Raw genomic sequence first — 18451 nt, 5'->3', positions numbered from 1 at the left:
TAAATGTAAAAAGGAGCATTAGTAGGAACCACAATGCTAACGCAATTTCCCAAATGCAAGTTAAAAGTTACACACAGTTGGATATGTTGATGTTGGAAATGAGTTCCATTGCCAAACAAAATTACAAGTATTCCGTAGCATTAAAAACGTTACTAAAGTAAAGCTTGGCATTCAACACCCATGCGTATGAGACATTACAGTTGGGCAAAGCAGGCAGCTGTTCAGGGCACTCTGAGAACAGGGGCAAATTTGTGTCAGCTGTTTCATGATTCTTTTCACTAATATAACAATTTCAATTTACAGCTGTTTACATTGTACGAATTATTGTAATGGATAGCATTACTGCCTCACAGCACTGAGGTCATGGGTTCGATTCCCACAACGCCCCTAACTATGTGGAGTTTGTATATTCTCCCCATGCTTATGTGGGTTTCCTCTCACAATCCAAAAATATACTAGTAGGTTAATTGGTGCCCAAAAAGTAACCCTAGTGTGTGCTTGTACATGGGCAGACTAGATGGGCCAAATGGTTCTTATCTGCAGTCAAACTCTATGCTTCTGTGTAATAAATGAATTGTGGAAACCAGCATTAGTAGACATGTCGGTATGCATGTACTGTTGTGTGTATTCCAATGAGTAACCTATGGTTAGAGATGAGATAATCACCCATGACTCTGGGGTAGTTTGAGCTTCTCGGACAGAACTTCTGTTTCAATAATTTAAAGGATCAAGCATTTTCTAAACAGTTCATCCAAAAAGTTATTTAAAATAATTTTTTAGCAGGACTATCGTGAATACTTTGCCGATCTCTTGTAGAAAGACAGAATATAAAGCTGTGTCAGAAACTTATTTAAATATTGACATAAATCCTCTTTCATCTTTGTAGACATTTGAAGGCAATGTAAATTATGATACTCCAGAATTGCGGACCTTTGCACCCATAACAACCCGATACATCCGTATAATTCCAGAACGAGCTTCTGTGTCAGGTCTGGGCTTAAGACTGGAACTACTGGGCTGCAACATTGAAGGTAACCAATGTCACATACATGTACTGTACAAGTCATACATTAGATGGGCATATATATTTCCTTATTTCTATTTGCCAAAGAATTAGGCCTGTCATATATATTTATTGTCCTTTCAGTTGAGTTACATTATCGCTAATGCTTTTGTGTTCCCTCATTGATAATCTATCCTATGGCCAATCTTCTAGGATTTACAGTTCTTAATAGAAGAGATATTAATTTTCCACACAATGTCCTTAGTTCCATATCCTGTAGATGGCCCATTATAGGCATTTGCATCTTTCATTATAGCTAATGTATATTGTTGAGGGGGGGGGGGGATGTCTAGCATCCATTCCAGTTAATGACCATATTGCATCCTGCACTTAACTAGTTAATGAATCAATGTAAACTGAAGTATAGTATTGTACAGTGTTCTGAGTTAGGGAAATCCATGTTCCCTAAAACATGTATTATGCAGACATAAAATAGGGAAGATATGAGTTCCGAACACTTTGGAAAAATGGCATAACTACAATGTAATCACAGAACATTATTTCCCATGACCGTGACGTGTGCTTTTTTGGATCAGCTACATAAGAATTGTATTAGATCAGAAGCCTATTATGTATTCAGACCTAGAGGGCATCTCCTCTTCTTATCACTACAAAGAAAGCCAGGAATCTGGCATTCCATTAACTACACCGAGCTGTATAGCACAGTATCTCTATTGGGAACCCGCTGGCTTAGAGGAGATATCGAAAAAATCTGCTTCCGTTCCAGAAAAAAAGCAATAGGTCACTTCTGGCAAAAAAAGTTAAACTTTAGAAGTGTTTTATCTTCCTAAAAAGAAAAACAAAGCATAGTGACCACAGAAGGCTATCACACTTGTAGTTCACTAAATAGTGCAATAGGCATAAATTATATATTATACCAGCTTTCTGTACTATGTAAATGCTTAGCTTCTAGCTAGCAACACATTCTGAGTCACTAAACTCATTAAATTCTGTTGTTTTGATGTATGAACCTGTTAGAATAGATATATCACTAAACTACAGTCTCTGCTTAATTTATTACTGACTGTTCTGAGTGAGGAACAATATACAATGTAAGCAACAAACTAATGCAATGGTTCATAAATTTTCTTGAATTACGATTCTCTAGAGCAGTGGTTCCCAAACGGGGGTAGATCTATTACCTTAAGATACGGGGTATAGCGGTACCTGCGGATGTTATGTGCCGCAGATGCCGCATCTCCTTATGAAAGAATCTTGTGTTGTCTGTTCAATGCTTGGGATGATAAGTTCCCAGGCTTTATCGACGCTTCTATCCTATAGATAGTGTGCCCAAATGCTGGGCAATGTATGAACAGTCAGTTGGTGCTGGACCAGCAACCTGTGGCATGCCTACAAGTACCCCGGAGCACCCCCAGGTGCCACAGCAACCAGTTTGGGAACCACTGTACTAATGAATAGAAAAACACCATGAATACTTTGCCTTTATTTTCCAGTACCTACGTCTATTCCTACCACACGGAACATCATTGTTGATGATAAAGACTGTGAGGATGGCGAGCTTATTTGTCCCAGTGCAACAAGTGAAGACTACAGGCTGACAGGTGCAGTAATTCTGAAACTCTTAGTACAGTTTTATGTGTTATTAAAAGATTAGATAGACAGCTGCAGAAAGCAATCTAGTGGCACAAACGTTCTATTTACTGCATGTAAAGAGTACCATTGGGAATTAGTCAGAAATGAGCCCTTGAGCAGCTAATAGTGATGGTATTATGTTAGGTGACATTGGTCTGATATCTGTCTTTAAATCGTCTCTTTGGTATAACAGAAGAACATGAGATCACTGTGTTATACCGGGAGGAAGTCAGGTGACCGACGGTCGGGATCCTGGCAGTCAGCATACCGACGCCGGGATTCTGGCCGCCAGGATGCCGGCAGGGGGCCTAGGGCTATCCCACTTGTTGGTGTCCACGACACCCATAGAGTGGGAATAGAACCTGTAGCGAGCCACCGAGCCTGTAAGGGGCTTCGTTGCGCTCGCCCCCCTGCCGGCATCCTTGCGACCAGGATCCCAGCGTCGATATGCTGACTGCCAGGATCCTGACCGCTGGTCACCCGACCCCAACCTGTTATACCAACTACGATTTCTCAGATATAATAATCGCATATTAATCTTAGCTGATCTGCTTATGCAGTATGTACTCAATGGAGGTCATTCCGAGTTGATCGCTAGCTGCCGTTGTTCGCTGCGTAGCGCTCAGTGGAAAATATGGCTAATCTGCGCATGTGTATGCACTACAATGCACACGCGTGTCGTACGGGTACGAAGTCCTTTGTGGTTTTTCACTGGTTCTAGCGACGATTTCAATCGCACAGCCGATCACAAGGAGATTGACAGGAAGAGGGCGTTTCTGGGTGTCAACTGACTATTTTCTGGGAGTGTTTGAAAAAACGCAGGCATGGCCGGGCGTTTGCTGGGCGGGTATCTGACGTCATTACCGTGTCACTCGTCGTAGCAATCATCGCAAAGGATAAGTAACTACAGGGCTGGTCTTGTTTTGCACAAAATGTTTTGCAGGCGCACTGCTACACAGGCGTTCACACTCCTGCAAAGCAAAAATACACTCCCCCGTGGGCGGTGACTATGCGTTTGCACGGCTGCTAAAAACTGCTAGCGAGCGATCAACTTGGAATGACCCCCAATGCACAGATTGTATGTAGAAGTAAATTAAACGAAATTCTGATTAGCTGTGATGAGTTGGGAAATGCAAAGTTCTGAAGTCCTTAGGTCACCCTTTTTGTCTGCAATTCATAAAAGTTTTCACACTGTTAACACATCACCTGCTTATTATTTTACAAATTGTATCGCATTATTTGGAAAAATATCTTTATATTTGTTGACCACAGGATCATTATAATTAACCAAACCCTCTCATTGTATTACAATAAGCTTGGCATTCCAAATAAAACCAAGCAGAAATATGTTGCTGTTGGCAAGGTCCAAGACATTTCAAATTTCACCCAATGTTAATTTAATTTTTAATTGTTAAAAATAAAAAATCTATATATTTAAACTGCACAAAAATTCTTGGAAAACATACCCAGCTCTCTGGAACTTAATAAGAACCATTTAATACTGTGACCTTAAACCACATGGTTCTTGTTAAGTATCAACATGGTATAACAAGAATGGATTTTTGTTTTTTACACAATAATTACTGGCTCATTATTAACATCTTTTCAGTCCCTGGCTTGAAAGTTAATTTTGTTAAATAGAGAGACGGACAAGAGTGCAGGATATTCCAGTTTCCCAGCAAAGTTGTAAAAGCAATAATCCAATAATTGCTTTGATTGCTTTCAGTTATATTACACCTGTTAATATTTTCAACAACTTACACAAACTGCCATTCATATGTAACCCAATAGTCAGACTGAGATCATTTGGGATAATTTAGTCCATGTAGGCTATAAAATTAATAAAAAACACATGATTGACACAAGCCCCTGATAATTGTTACCAGCACCTTAAGTGTGAATCTCAGTTTAATCTATGCCAGCTTCAGTTCGCATCAAAGTATATTACAGTAAACGTATACCTTTGATGTCATCGGCGATGAGTTTGTATTGAATCAAAGCGATACTTCTTTTTGCAATGATTTTAACAAGTATATGGTTTGGTTAAAAATATTGTTTAAATACCTCACCTTGCCCTTTAAAAATGAAATTTTATACAGTAAAGATGTTTTTTTAGAGTTGGCAATTGGGAAATATTTTTTTGCTTTGAACATTTTTTTTTATCAAATTGAGTATTAATATTTACTAGATGAATTAGTCCCCTGAGATAAGCAGTGAATTTTTCTGTGGCATATTTTATTTACTTTACTTAGTGGTTATAAAAGCTGTTTCATACAGACACATCTGATTCCCATAACAATTCACTTTGCACAATATAGAACCTAAAACGTCATTATATTGAAGTACTGCAGGGTTGTTGCTACATGGCTAATTCTCGAGCATTGACCAACACATGTTTTCTTGTAGGGATTATTGATCCCTACCACTAGAGCAGTTACTGTTTACCGGTAGTCCATACATGCCACATTTTAGAAAAGAAAGCAAGAAATGCTAACGATTGCTTCAAATGTTCCCTCAAAACTCACATATTCACTCTATCTTACCAGATCTCTGTCTGACCCCTTCCCTCCCACCTCCTTATCGCCTAGTATCTCCACAGTACCACCGATCTTTCCCCTACCATTTAGAGTGTAACCTCTCATGAGCAGGGTCCTTGCTACTCTTCATTTATTCCTTTCCCTTTAGTTGATGCAACTAAGCCTATAGATATGCACATGGAATTATGCTCACACGTGTTATAGTATATACAGTGGGGGGCAGGGTGCCATCTGCCTCCCCGGGCCACTGCATTTTTAGAGGGCCACCTTCTGCATACAGTATATATCGAACTGGCTGCAGGAGGCTGTCAGCTGTAGCTGCTGTAGTCTGCGGTCGCTCCCAGTCGCTCTCACTGTGCTATGATACCATTGGAGCAGCTGGAGCAGGCAGCTCCGCCTACCTGAGCTCTGTGGCTCAGTCTCACAGCAGCAGCGCAATTGTGACAAGAGCAGCTCGGCTGCACGCCACTGCAGGAGAAAAAGAGTGCTGGATAGGAACAGCAATTTTACACTAAAATAAAGAAGGTAATTTTCCTGTCGCTGCCAAAGGGAGTGCTATGGATGGGAACAGTCAAGGTGCTGTGGTGTAGACATTGAAAGTGCTGAGGTGGGAGGGGGAGTACTTTAGGGTGGACATTGAAGGGGATCGCTGGAGTAGGACATTGAAGGGGCTGAGGCGGGGGGAGAGCGTACTTTAGGATGGACATTGAGGGGGAGTGAGAGTGCTGGAGGGGGACATTAAAGAGGGGAGAGTACTTTAGGGTGGACAGTGAAGGGGGAGTGCTGGAGGGGAAGATTGAAGGGGTTGAGGAGGGGCAGTACTTTAGGGTGGACATTGAAGGGGGAGGGGGATTGTTGGAGCGGGACATTGAAGGGACTTGAGAGAGTGCTGTTATGTGCTTTTGATGATGGGAAGTGCTTTGAGGTGGACACTGAAGGGGCTGGAGGTGCTGTGAGGAGGACAGTGAAGGAGAGGGGACAACTGTGAAATTGAAGGGAGTGAGGAATTCTCTGAGGTGAACTGTAAAGGGGATAGTGCTGTGAGGGAGTAAGTGATGAGAAGAGGTAAGTGTGTGTCCTTGGGGGCAGGGTGTGAGCTATGATGGAGTCATTGAGGGAGGGGGTCAGTGAGTGCAGTGAGGTGGACAGAGTGCTCTTAGGGGCAAGTGAAGGGGTCAGTGTGTTCTGTTGGCGGGGCAATAAGTGAGATGTGTGGGGGTCAGTGAGTGCTGTCGAGGGGCAATAAGTCAGATGTAAGGGGTCAGTGAGTGCTGTGGGGGCAATAAGTAAGATGTGAGGGGGTTAGTGAGTGCTGTGAGGTGAGTGTTTGCGGTAATGCCCTCCGTGTTATATGTAAGGACTGGTAGTGAGAGAGCTATAAAGGGGGTAATGAGCAACAGGGGACAGCAGCATCCCAAACAGAATCGTTAGGTTTAGCATTAGGCACTAGGGGGAGGGTTGGGAGGTGGAGGTGTTAGGGTCAGGCTACGGGATGGTGGTGTAAGCGAACGGTTAAAATACTGCACAATTTGTTGGGATTCTGAACGTTGGCGTGCCGCAGCTGGCATTATTTCGGAATCCCAACTGCTGAGATTACATGGATATTTGCAATTAGGACTAAATGAGACAGCAAGAAGATATGCAGTGAGAGCGACAGAAAAGCCAAGAACACTTGATTGCATATGCCCCTCAGTCTGAAAGTTGCCAGCCAGCCCCTGAGTTTGTATATTGGGGATCATTCTGGCCCGATCGCACGCTGCAGTTTATGGCGCATGCCGGATGGCCGAAGGATCGCCACTGCCTGATTGACAGGCAGAGGCAGTTGCTGGGGGGGGGCGGCGGCATTTTGCCGCCGTTTTGTGAGCGCGGTCCGGCCAACGCAGGCGTGGCCTGACCGAACGGGGTGCGGGCCACAGCAGCTGTGTGATGTCACACGCAGCCGCTGCGGGCCGGGGAGCGATGAGTAGCTCCCGGCCAGAGCACGCTAAAGCTGCGCTGGTCGGGCGCTACTCTTGAAGTGCAAAGGCATTGCCGCTGTGCGATGCCTTTGCACTTCTGCGGGGGGCGACAGAACTGACATGCGGGGCGGGATAGCCCTGTGTTGGGCGTCCCCCCGCATGTCAGTGTGAATGATCGTAGCTGTGCTAAATTTAGCACAGCTACGATCATCTCGGAATGACCCCCATAGGCTGGTCCAATGTAATTTTGTGACTTTGCTTGCCTTGTTTGTATCATTGCTTTATACAGCACTGCTGAACTTTTTGGTATGCTATAAGTAAATGCTAATGATAGTAATAATAATAATACTTACGGAGGTTGAACATTCCTGCTCAGCAATTATACTAATATAAACTAATATGCATTTTACACTATTAATGATGCTCATATATTAAGGGGTCAATTTAATTAGGAGTGAGTTGCCATTTCAATAGCATAGAAACGCCAGCAATGGCAACTGTACTCGCCTCCTCACGGTTTGATCTCGCACTTACTTGCGCCTAATTGAATTGACCCCTGTATGACAAAACTAGCTAAGGCCTTCCGATATTTATTAATTGCAACAAATATTGTTATTTCTAAATTAGTTTTTCACTGTTTTGTGTTTGTTTCATTTATAGCTGAAACTACAATGCAGAGTACAGATATACCAACCAGAGAAGGCAGCACTGAGTCAGGTGAGATATATCCACTTATTGCAACCCCAAACCATTTCAGAGTTGAAAGCTAATTAACAAAATATACAGTATAACGGTTTCTAAATATTCACTTAGTACATGGAATTGCCTGAGGTGAAGGGGAAACAGGCAGACACGTCTTTATCTTTAGAGAAATATTATTTGCTATTGATAATGTCTGTAGAGTGATTTTTTGTATCTTACAATGATTTTGGCATATCCACCCTTTATAGAAACATAGATAGAACAGTGATTTCACTTGGGTCATATGACGCACTGTGAAAGTGATCTGTGATGGAATGTAAAGCTGTCAGTAAAGGTAAAACTGGACACAAAGGGCAAAATTTACTAAAAGTCAATTTGGGTCGATTTTGATCGATATTTGGTCAATTGACTGGTTAATGGTTGGTCGATATCTGGTTGATTTTCTCTTTCAGGGTCTAAATCACACATTTACTAACAGATGATATTTGACAACCTTAAAAATAAAAAAAATAAAAAAATAATCTGTTAGTAACTGGGATTTAGGGGTATATTTACTAAAAGTCGATCTGGGTCAATGTTTAATTGATGTTTGATCATTGCTTGGTTGATGTTTGGTCGAAATTTTTATTTCAGGGTCTGAATTCCACATTTACTAACAGATGATTTTTTTTCTTAAACAATGTCAAAACTCATCTGTTAGTAAATGTGTGATTTAGAACCTGAAACAGAACATCGATCAAAAATCGACTTTTAGTAGATGTACCCCAAGGGGTCACAATTTCTGGCTTGGAGCATAGTTCCCCTTTAAGGGAAAACAAACACTTTATTTTGATAGAGCTTATTCTCCTTACTCTAAATAAAACCATATTTTCTGAGTGAAATACCCTAAGCTGAAGGAGGATGGAACAATGTACCACAGACCGCCTGCATTTCTCTTGCTCTGTAAAGCTTCTTAGCATCTGTTCCCGTTCCTTCCATAAATATATTTGTTTCCTTTTATCTGCATGTAAATTCTCCATGGTGAACAAAGGAATGTGCCATGTTTTTGTGAATACTAAACAGAACTCAATTTACAACGAGCTGGTTTAACGTACCCTATTCAGAAATGCACATTTACCTCCCCATTTGCAATCTCAATTAAGTGAAGTGAAATGACAGAAATGTGGGTGACTATCACTAGGACTACTAGTAATAATGTGATGGATATATAATAGGACCTCTATTCATGATGATTGCTGCCATGTGGATGTCAGGTGTTGGTATGTGTAACACTTGAATTTCACAATCACATTTTTATTGTTTAACCTTTTCCATACAGTAAATTATTGATATATGCTGGTGTTGTAGCCTCTTATTAACTAATAAAGTGCACATACCAACCAGTCAGCAGTTATCTTTGGTTGATCAAGACTGGGCTGTAAGGAGGGGTGTGCAGCCGGTGTGCCCGCACAGGGTGGGACAGCCTAGGGGCGGTACTACTAGACGTACCTGTTCACGGCTGCAGGCCGCCCCCTTCTCCAGCTCACAGCTCCCTCACTGAGAGATGCTATGTCTTCTCCCCTAGTGCCATGGGTACTGTGCTGCTGCTTGGAGCGTCTGCAAGATAATCTGAGCAGCAGCTAGTGAGCAATTGTAATGAGACCCACACTCATGCCCCCTGTGTCGACCAGGGGCAGATGAAGCACAGGGCTGTTAAAGGTCTGGACATAGTAAGTGCCCTCTACAAATACATATGGTATAGCACATGTATATTTACAAAATCGCAGACTTTTATGAGTCTGTCTATTCATCCGTTGCGGCATACATTTAACCCAATGATGGCCCTTTTGTGCATATTATTTGCATTTTTCAAGGTCAGGTACAAAGTATTTATCTTTCGCAAGTCAGGTATACTCTGGACACAAGAGACCGATGTATTCAGTCTGCATGTGTGCCTGATGGTTAGTGCAGAAAAACGCAGATCGAAATTCCATGCAGATCCATTCAATGTGTATTTAGGAGTTGGCTAGCCTGACAAAATCAGGCCACCACAAGCGACTGTGACTGCCCACACTGGCATGTTCCAACAGACATTCTGTTCCTCAATATGGCTGGTGCAATTTCCGATGGGGCAACCGATGTGCCACTGACGATGCATCTTTGTACATACAGTGTTGGCTTAGCATCTCAGTAGGAAGACCATCAGCTACGGCATTCACACAAAGACCCAGACGCCTGCTCAGAAAGATGCAGTCATGACTGCAATAACATCCACCTCTGAATCAGGTCCACACTTTTCAGCTTATTTTAAAATAAATGTGTTTTTGAACAGTCAGGTACATCATAGAATTTATATTCCCGTCTAAAGGTTACATGCTCAGCAATGCACTGCACCATCCCTGCCAAGCTATTTTAGCTGGGTAGTCCAGATTAGACCATCCCGCCATCCCACAGTACAGCATTCACCATGATTGCAGGTGGTTGGGAGGTATTTTCTTATGGTGAGAAAGTGCTGCATTAGTGGAGGCAGGTGTCTCCATCGTGTGTGGCATTTCAACGGTTTTTCCAGAGGAATGGAAAGCGGTTGGGTGTGGCCTAGCACTTCAGAAATGCTAAAACGGCCACTGAAGACATGGCCACTCCCCTGCATCTTGAATGTTGGCAATTATGCTATATGCATTCATGCTCAGCTCCATAGAAAAAGATGCACCAGTCACAAATATACTTTCATGGCGTCACAATGACACACGCAGGAAGTTTGGACTGAACCTCTATAAATGGCCCCTAATAAAAGCAATGGCTGATTATTTGCTATGTTAGGCAGCACATCCGTACATCTGTCTGGCAGGTCCTTTACATATATTTAGGGCAAACGTGTATTTAAATTCAAACATGATGCAGGTCAGATCTCAAAACCACGAGTCACTGCAACGTTTTCAATTATTTTTTTATCTAGTCAGCCGCAATAAATAGCCGGGTGATTGCATATACTCCGGTAATAACACACAATGTAAGCAATGATTAAAGCAATGCTGCTTTTATTGCAGTTATATAGTAAGTAGCAAAGCACAACTTTTCCTCACACTTGGTTTAAAGGAAAATTATAACCAAGCATATGTTCTACTTAGCAACATTTATAAACTGTGATCCCTTCTCTGCAGCTGTTTATTATGTGTAGCTGAAATCTTCACATTTTATCAGCAAGAGACAACAGGGAGGCCACCATCATTCGCAAAGCATCCTTTGCTTCTGTTCTGTCCCTGACCTGTCTAGGGCACTTACCACTTAGGGCTCTATACAGCAAGCAAATTTCTACTTAAATTATGCGGAAATGAGCATTTCTGCATAATATAAGTATTCCCACTATTTAGCAAAGGGCAATTATCTTCTCCGTTAGTACACCGCTCCTTCAATATCGCACTGTAGACAGCAAGCCATTGCACTCTATAGTATTTTAACATTCTGTTATTTAAGTAGCAGGAAAAGATTAAAAAAAGAGTAAAAGCTTTCTTTATATAACGCCATCTCAGAATGGCGTTATACAGGGGCATCACTGCCCATGGTGACACCCGGTGCGGGAGGTCGCGAAATGGGGGCGTGGCCTAGCATAAGGGGGCACGGCCTCGCGGGCGGACCCCATTTTCGTCACTCCAGGGGGTTAAGAAAATGTTGGCTGCCCCCCCCCTCCCTCCCGGGAAGTGCCTCTATCCCTCATACAAGCCCACTCTGTCCCTTCCTCCCCCATCCCACCCCTTCTCCCCCTCCTAAGCCTGCAGCCTGGGGCTCCTGAGTCTCTCACCTGTGTCCGGTGAGTGTGCGGTGATGCCGGCGGGTGAAGCTGCGGCAAGTCTCTCGCGAATGCAGTGCCGGCTCCTTCACAGGGACAAGAGCCAGATGCTGCACGTATTGTTACAGTGCAGCACCTGGCTCTTGTCACTGAGCAGGAGCCGGCATTTTTTTGGTGTCACCCCTCGGCGGGTGACACCCGGGTGGGGGCCGCACCCTCCGCACCCACGTTGTGACGCCACTGGCCACTGGCGTTATATAAAGAAGAATCATTATTCAGCCGAAAACTGCAGTGACAGGAGGATCTTGTACAATCAGTTCCTGCAGCTGTATGAAACACCTCCTACTCTCTGCCTGCAGTGTTCCCGGCAGTGTATTACACAGCTGTGTAAAAATGCATGTATGAATAAAGTGTATATACAGGGTACACTCTTTCACACGGAGGAGCGTGTGGTGGAGGGAGCAGTATGTATTCAAGGGCAGGCACAGAAGTGCCGGGAAGGCCTGTATATACAGTGTACATGTAAATAAATATATATATATACCTGTGTCAGACAGGATGGCAGATTTAAAAAATAGTCCCCAAACAGCACATGATGCAAAGAAAAAAAGAGGTGCACCAAGGTCGCTGGATGGCTAAGCTAAGCGACCCAAGTGGCCGACACAAACACCTGGCCCATCTAGGAGTGGCACTGCAGTGTCAGACAGGATGAACGATTTAAAAAATAGTCCCCAAACAGCACATGATGCAAAGAAAAAAAGAGGTGCACCAAGGTCGCTGGATGGCTAAGCTAAGTGACCCAAGTGGCCGACACAAACACCTGGCCCATCTAGGAGTGGCACTGCAGTGTCAGACAGGATGGCAGATTTAAAAAATAGTCCCCAAACAGCACATGATGCAAAGAAAAAAAGAGGTGCACCAAGGTCGCTGGATGGCTAAGCTAAGCGACCCAAGTGGCCGACACAAACACCTGGCCCATCTAGGAGTGGCACTGCAGTGTCAGACAGAATGACCAATTTAAAAAATAGTCCCCAAACAGCACATGATGCAAAGAAAAAAAGAGGTGCACCGAGGTCGCTGGATGGCTAAGCTAAGTGACCCAAGTGGCCGACACAAACACCTGGCCCATCTAGGAGTGGCACTGCAGTGTCAGACAGGATGGCAGATTTAAAAAATAGTCCCCAAACAGCACATGATGCAAAGAAAAAAAGAGGTGCACCAAGGTCGCTGGATGGCTAAGCTAAGCGACCCAAGTGGCCGACACAAACACCTGGCCCATCTAGGAGTGGCACTGCAGTGTCAGACAGGATGGCAGATTTAAAAAATAGTCCCCAAACAGCACATGATGCAGAGAAAAAAAGAGGTGCACCAAGGTCGCTGGATGGCTAAGCTAAGCGACCCAAGAGGCCGTCACAAACACCTGGCTCATCTAGGTGTGGCACTGCAGTGTCAGACAGGATGGCACTTCAAAAAATAGTCCCCAAACAGCACATGATGCAAAGAAAAAAAGAGGTACAATGAGGTAGCTTTGTGACTAAGCTAAGCGACCCAAGTGGCCGAAACAAACACCTGGCCCATCTAGGAGTGGCACTGCAGTATTCTAGCGAGAGGATGAGTGCTTCCATCCTCATGTGATTCTGAACCACTAGCCATGAACATAGGCCAGGGCCTCAGCCGTTCCTTGCCACTCCATGTCGTAAATGGCATATTGGCAAGTTTACGCTTCTCATCAGACACTTTTAATTTTAATTTTTGGGTAATTTTACTGAACTTTTGTAGTATACTTGAATACACAGAGGTAGGTAGAGCAGTGTACTACTGTACTGTACTGCTATATATATTATATACTGGTGGTCACAGCAACATTCTGCACTGTCCCCTCCTACTATATACTGCGCACAACTAAAATGCAGCACAGGTTTGGATGCATAGTATACTTGACGACACAGAGGTAGGTAGAGCAGTGGACTACTGTTCCGTACTGCTATATATATTATATACTGGTGGTCACAGCAACATTCTGCACTGTCCCCTCCTACTATATACTGCGCACAACTAAAATGCAGCACAGGTATGGATGCATCTTATACTTGACGACACAGAGGTAGGTAGAGCAGTGGACTACTGCACCGTACTGCTATATATATTATACACTGGTGGTCACAGCAACATTCTGCACTGTCCCCTCCTACTATATACTGCGCACAACTAAAATGCAGCACAGGTATGGATGCATAGTATACTTGACGACACAGAGGTAGGTAGAGCAGTGGACTACTGTACCGTACTGCTATATATATTATATACTGGTGGTCACAGCAACATTCTGCACTGTCCTCTCCTACTATATACTGCGCACAACTAAAATGCAGCACAGGTATGGATGCATCTTATACTTGACGACACAGAGGTAGGTAGAGCAGTGGACTACTGCACCGTACTGCTATATATATTATACACTGGTGGTCACAGCAACATTCTGCACTGTCCCATCCTACTATATACTGCGCACAACTAAAATGCAGCACAGGTATGGATGCATAGCATACTTGACGACACAGAGGTAGGTAGAGCAGTGGACTACTGTACCGTACTGCTATATATATTATATACGGGTGGTCACAGCAACATTCTGCACTGTCCCCTCCTACTATATACTGCGCACAACTAAAATGCAGCACAGGTATGGATGCATAGTATACTTGACGACACAGAGGTAGGTAGAGCAGTGGACTACTGTACCGTACTGCTATATATATATACTGGTGGTCACAGCAACATTCTGCACTGTCCCCTCCTACTATATACTGCGCACAACTAAAATGCAGCACAGGTATGGATGCATAGTATACTTGACGACACAGAGGTAGGTAGAGCAGTGGACTACTGTACCGTACTGCCAACATTCTGCGCTGTCCTCCTACTATATACTACAATGCAGCACAGATATGGAGCGTTTTTCAGGCAGAGAACGTAGATATTTTCAGCACACTGAGCACAGATATTTGCAGCACACTGAGCACAGATATTTGCAGCACACTGAACACAGAAACTGAGAGAACGCTGCACGTCCTCTCGCTATCATCTCCAATGCACGAGTGAAAATGGCGGCGACGCGCGGCTCCTTATATAGAATGCGAATCTCGCGAGAATCCGACAGCGGGATGATGACGTTCGGGCGCGCTCGGGTTAACCGAGCAAGGCGGGAAGATCCGAGTCTGCCTCGGAACCATGTAAAATGGGTGAAGTTCGGGGGGGGGTTCGGATCCCGAGGGACCGAACCCGCTCATCACTAATATATATGTAATAGATATACCACTCTTGGGTAGACCGCACACCCAAGAGTGGTATATCTGTCTTATAAAATGATCCCTGTTGCATACCTCCCAACTGTCCCGATTTTCGCGGGACAGTCCCGTTTTTTGGGGACTGTCCCGCTGTCCCACCCACGGGCCGCAGTGTCCCGCGGTGGGGGGAGCATTTGGGAGGCTCTGTCTGTCGCTGCCCTGCTTAGCAGAGCAGCGGTGAATAGACGCTATGCGCACAGCGTCTATTCAGTGCAGACAGGGGGAGAGGGGGCATGCCAGCGGCTCACAGAGCGCTGGGCATGACCCCTCAGTGACGAAAACGGGGGCGTGGCTCGCGATCGTGGGTCCTCCCGCGAAGCCACGCCCCCTTTTCATAGGCCACACCCCTTTTCGGGAACGCGCGCGACTTGTCCCTCTTTGAAAGCAGCCAAAGTTGGGAGGTATGCTGTTGTGACAAAATAGTTCTATGTGGAGATAATGTAGGGTGACAGTACAAAGATGTTTGCAGATTCTGAAGTGGCTGCATGAATAGATAGATCATCATTGTACAAGTCATGTGTGATGAGGTCTAATGTGATATCATTTGAGTTATGTGGTAAATTTGGCATTTTGGTAAATGTTTCTGTCAGATATCAGTCATAGTGAGGCAGTGATGTGCTGCCCCCATGTGAGCAGTGTCTGTGTAAGAGCTAGTACTGTGTACACTGGTGGAGTGATACAGCTGTGGCTTTGTGATGAGGTTTCAAATGACAGTTGGAAGTACATCAGACCTGAGGTGTGTGGTCGTTGGGAAAACAGGATTTTGATAACCTACTGCTAAATCCTTTTCTCCTAGTCCGTAGAGGATGCTGGGGACGACATCAAGACCATGGGGTATAGACGGGATCCGCAGGAGACATGGGCACTCTAAAGACTTTTCATTGGGTGTGAACTGGCTCCTCCCTCTATGCCCCTCCTCCAGACCTCAGTTGTAGGAACTGTGCCCAGGGAGACTGACATTTCGAGGAAAGGAATTACTTAACTAGTGGTGAGATATCTACCAACTCACACCCTCAACCATGCCGCACACATGGCATTCAACATAACACACGCCAACAGGCATGAACTAATTGCAGCAACATGCTGAAACCAAGATAACACAACTTGTGTAACTGTAATAACTAAACTGCAGGTAAAGTACGCACTGGGACGGGCGCCCAGCATCCTCTACGGACTAGGAGAAAAGGATTTACCCGTAGGTTATCAAAATCCTATTTTCTCATACGTCCTAGAGGATGCTGGGGACAACATCAAAGCCATGGGATCTATACCAAAGCTCCAGTACGGGCGGGAGAGTGCGGATGACCCTGCAGCACCGATTGACCAAACTTTAGGTCCTCATCGGCCAAGGTGTCAAACTTGTAGAACTTTGCAAATGTGTTTAACCCTGACCAAGTAGCTGCTCGGCAAAGTTGTAATGCCGAGACCCCCCGGGCAGCCGCCCAGGATGAGCCCACCTTCCTAGTGGAGTGGGCCTTTACGGACGTCGGTAACGGCAATCCAGCCGTAGTATGAGCTTGCTGAATCGTATTTCTAATCCAACGTGCAATAGTCTGCTTGGAAGCAGGACAGCCAATCTTGTTGTGATCATACAGGACAAACAGAGCCTCTGTTTTCCGTATACGAGCTGTTCTAGCAACACAGATTTTCAAAGCTCTAACCACATCTAGAGACTTTGAATCAGTGAATGTGTCAGTAACTACTGGCACCACAATAGGTTGGTTTATGCGAAAAGCAGAAACCACCTTTGGAAGAAAATGTTGGCGAGTTCGCAACTCTGCCCTATCTTCATGGAAAATCAGGTAAGGGCTCTTGTGAGACAAGGCCCTCAATTCCGACACCCGCCTCGCAGATGTCAATGCCAAAAGCATCACCACTTTCCAAGTGAGAAACTTCAACTCTATCTTTTGTAGAGGCTCAAACCAATCCGATTGAAGGAACTGCAATACCACGTTAAGGTCCCATGGTGCCACTGGAGGCACGAATGGAGGCAGGATGTGCAGAACCCCTTTTACGAAGGTCTGAACCTCTGGAAGAGAGGCCAATTGTTTTTGGAAGAACACTGACAAGGCCGAAATCTGGACCTTGATTGATCCCAATCGTAGGCCCGTCTCCACACCATCCTGCAAAAAATGGAGAAAACGTCCTAAGTGAAACTCTTTCGTAGGAGCTTTCTTGGATTCACACCAAGACACATATTTTCTCCAAATACGGTGGTAATGTTTTGACGTTACTCTCTTTCTGGCCTGAATAAGGGTAGGGATGACCTCCTTAGGAATACCCTTCCTGGCCAGGATACGGTGCTCAACAGCCATGCCGTCAAACGTAGCCGCGGTAAGTCTTGGTACACACAGGGCCCCTGCTGCAGCAGGTCCTCCCGAGGAGGAAGAGGCCGAGGATCTCATATGAGTAACTGCTGAAGATCTGGGTACCAAGCCCTTCTTGGCCAGTCTGGGGCAATGAAGATTGCTCGAACCCTTGTCTTTCTTATGATCCTGAGTACTTTTGGGATCAGCGGAAGTGGAGGGAAAACATACATATTTTGGTAATAATAGGATATTGTGAGGATTTACCATCACCGGATTTGTACCTCATCTTGAAACTAATTGCTCCGGTCACTGTTCTTAATCTCAGTATATGCAATGATCATTTGGTTGGATCTCTGAACAACAGTATAGGCACAATTCTGACCTGCTGGCAATCACCTTGTTTAAAGTTCTTGATCTGTACAGGTTTCTCCTTCTAATTGTGAGGAGCGGTTACAGGTTTGAGACATAAGTGCAGTGATATAGCTGCTTTCATAATCAGAGCCGGCCCTAACCAATATGATGCCCTAGGCAAGATTTTGTCTGGTGCCCCCTAGCACCACCGCTGGTTCCGCCTCTGACCTTGCACCTCTTTCCCAGCACCATCAGCCCTCACCCATAACAGTCCTTATTTTGGTGTTTGTACCCCCTATATTTTGTTTGGCGCACAGCCCAAAAAGGGGGGTGTTTTTGCTGGGAAGGGGCATGGCCACACAATAGTAGCCCCAATTCAAATTACGCCACACAGTACTGCAACTTTATTCACATTTGATCATGCGATAGTGTCCATAATTTATATTACATCCCACAGTAGTATCACTTTACCTTATAAACGTTACTCCTCACAATAGAGCTCCTTATTCACATTACATCACACTGAATTGCTCCTTATTCACATTACACCACACCTTATTGCTCTTTATTCACATTGGATGACACAGTAGTGCCCTTTCTATACGCAACGCCACATAGTAGAGCACCTTATACACATAATGCCACACATTAGTAATGCCTTTATACACATAATTCCGCACAGTAATGCCCCTTACACATATGCCGCACATTATTAATGTCCTTATAAACATAATGACACACATATTGCCCCTTACACATATGTTGCACATTATTAAATAATTTTTACATGACACACATAATGCTCCTTACACATATTCCGAACAC

General features: G+C 44.4%; 1 protein-coding gene across 1 annotated transcript in view; it reads left to right on the top strand.

Annotated features, from left to right (window-relative positions):
• NRP1 (neuropilin 1) overlaps window positions 1–18451 on the top strand; it is a 179431-nt gene that overhangs the window by 133795 nt on the left and 27185 nt on the right. Inside the window, exons 11-13 of the mRNA XM_063922105.1 lie at window positions 887–1031; window positions 2518–2625; window positions 7812–7868. Coding sequence (XP_063778175.1) covers window positions 887–1031; window positions 2518–2625; window positions 7812–7868 — 310 coding nt within the window. The remainder of the gene's footprint in view (window positions 1–886; window positions 1032–2517; window positions 2626–7811; window positions 7869–18451) is intronic.

Source organism: Pseudophryne corroboree, chromosome 5 (genome assembly GCF_028390025.1).
Source record: "Pseudophryne corroboree isolate aPseCor3 chromosome 5, aPseCor3.hap2, whole genome shotgun sequence".
Classification (NCBI taxonomy): Eukaryota; Metazoa; Chordata; class Amphibia; order Anura; family Myobatrachidae; genus Pseudophryne; species Pseudophryne corroboree.
The sequence above is the reverse complement of the archived record's forward strand: the minus strand, read 5'-3'. Positions and strand labels throughout refer to the sequence as shown.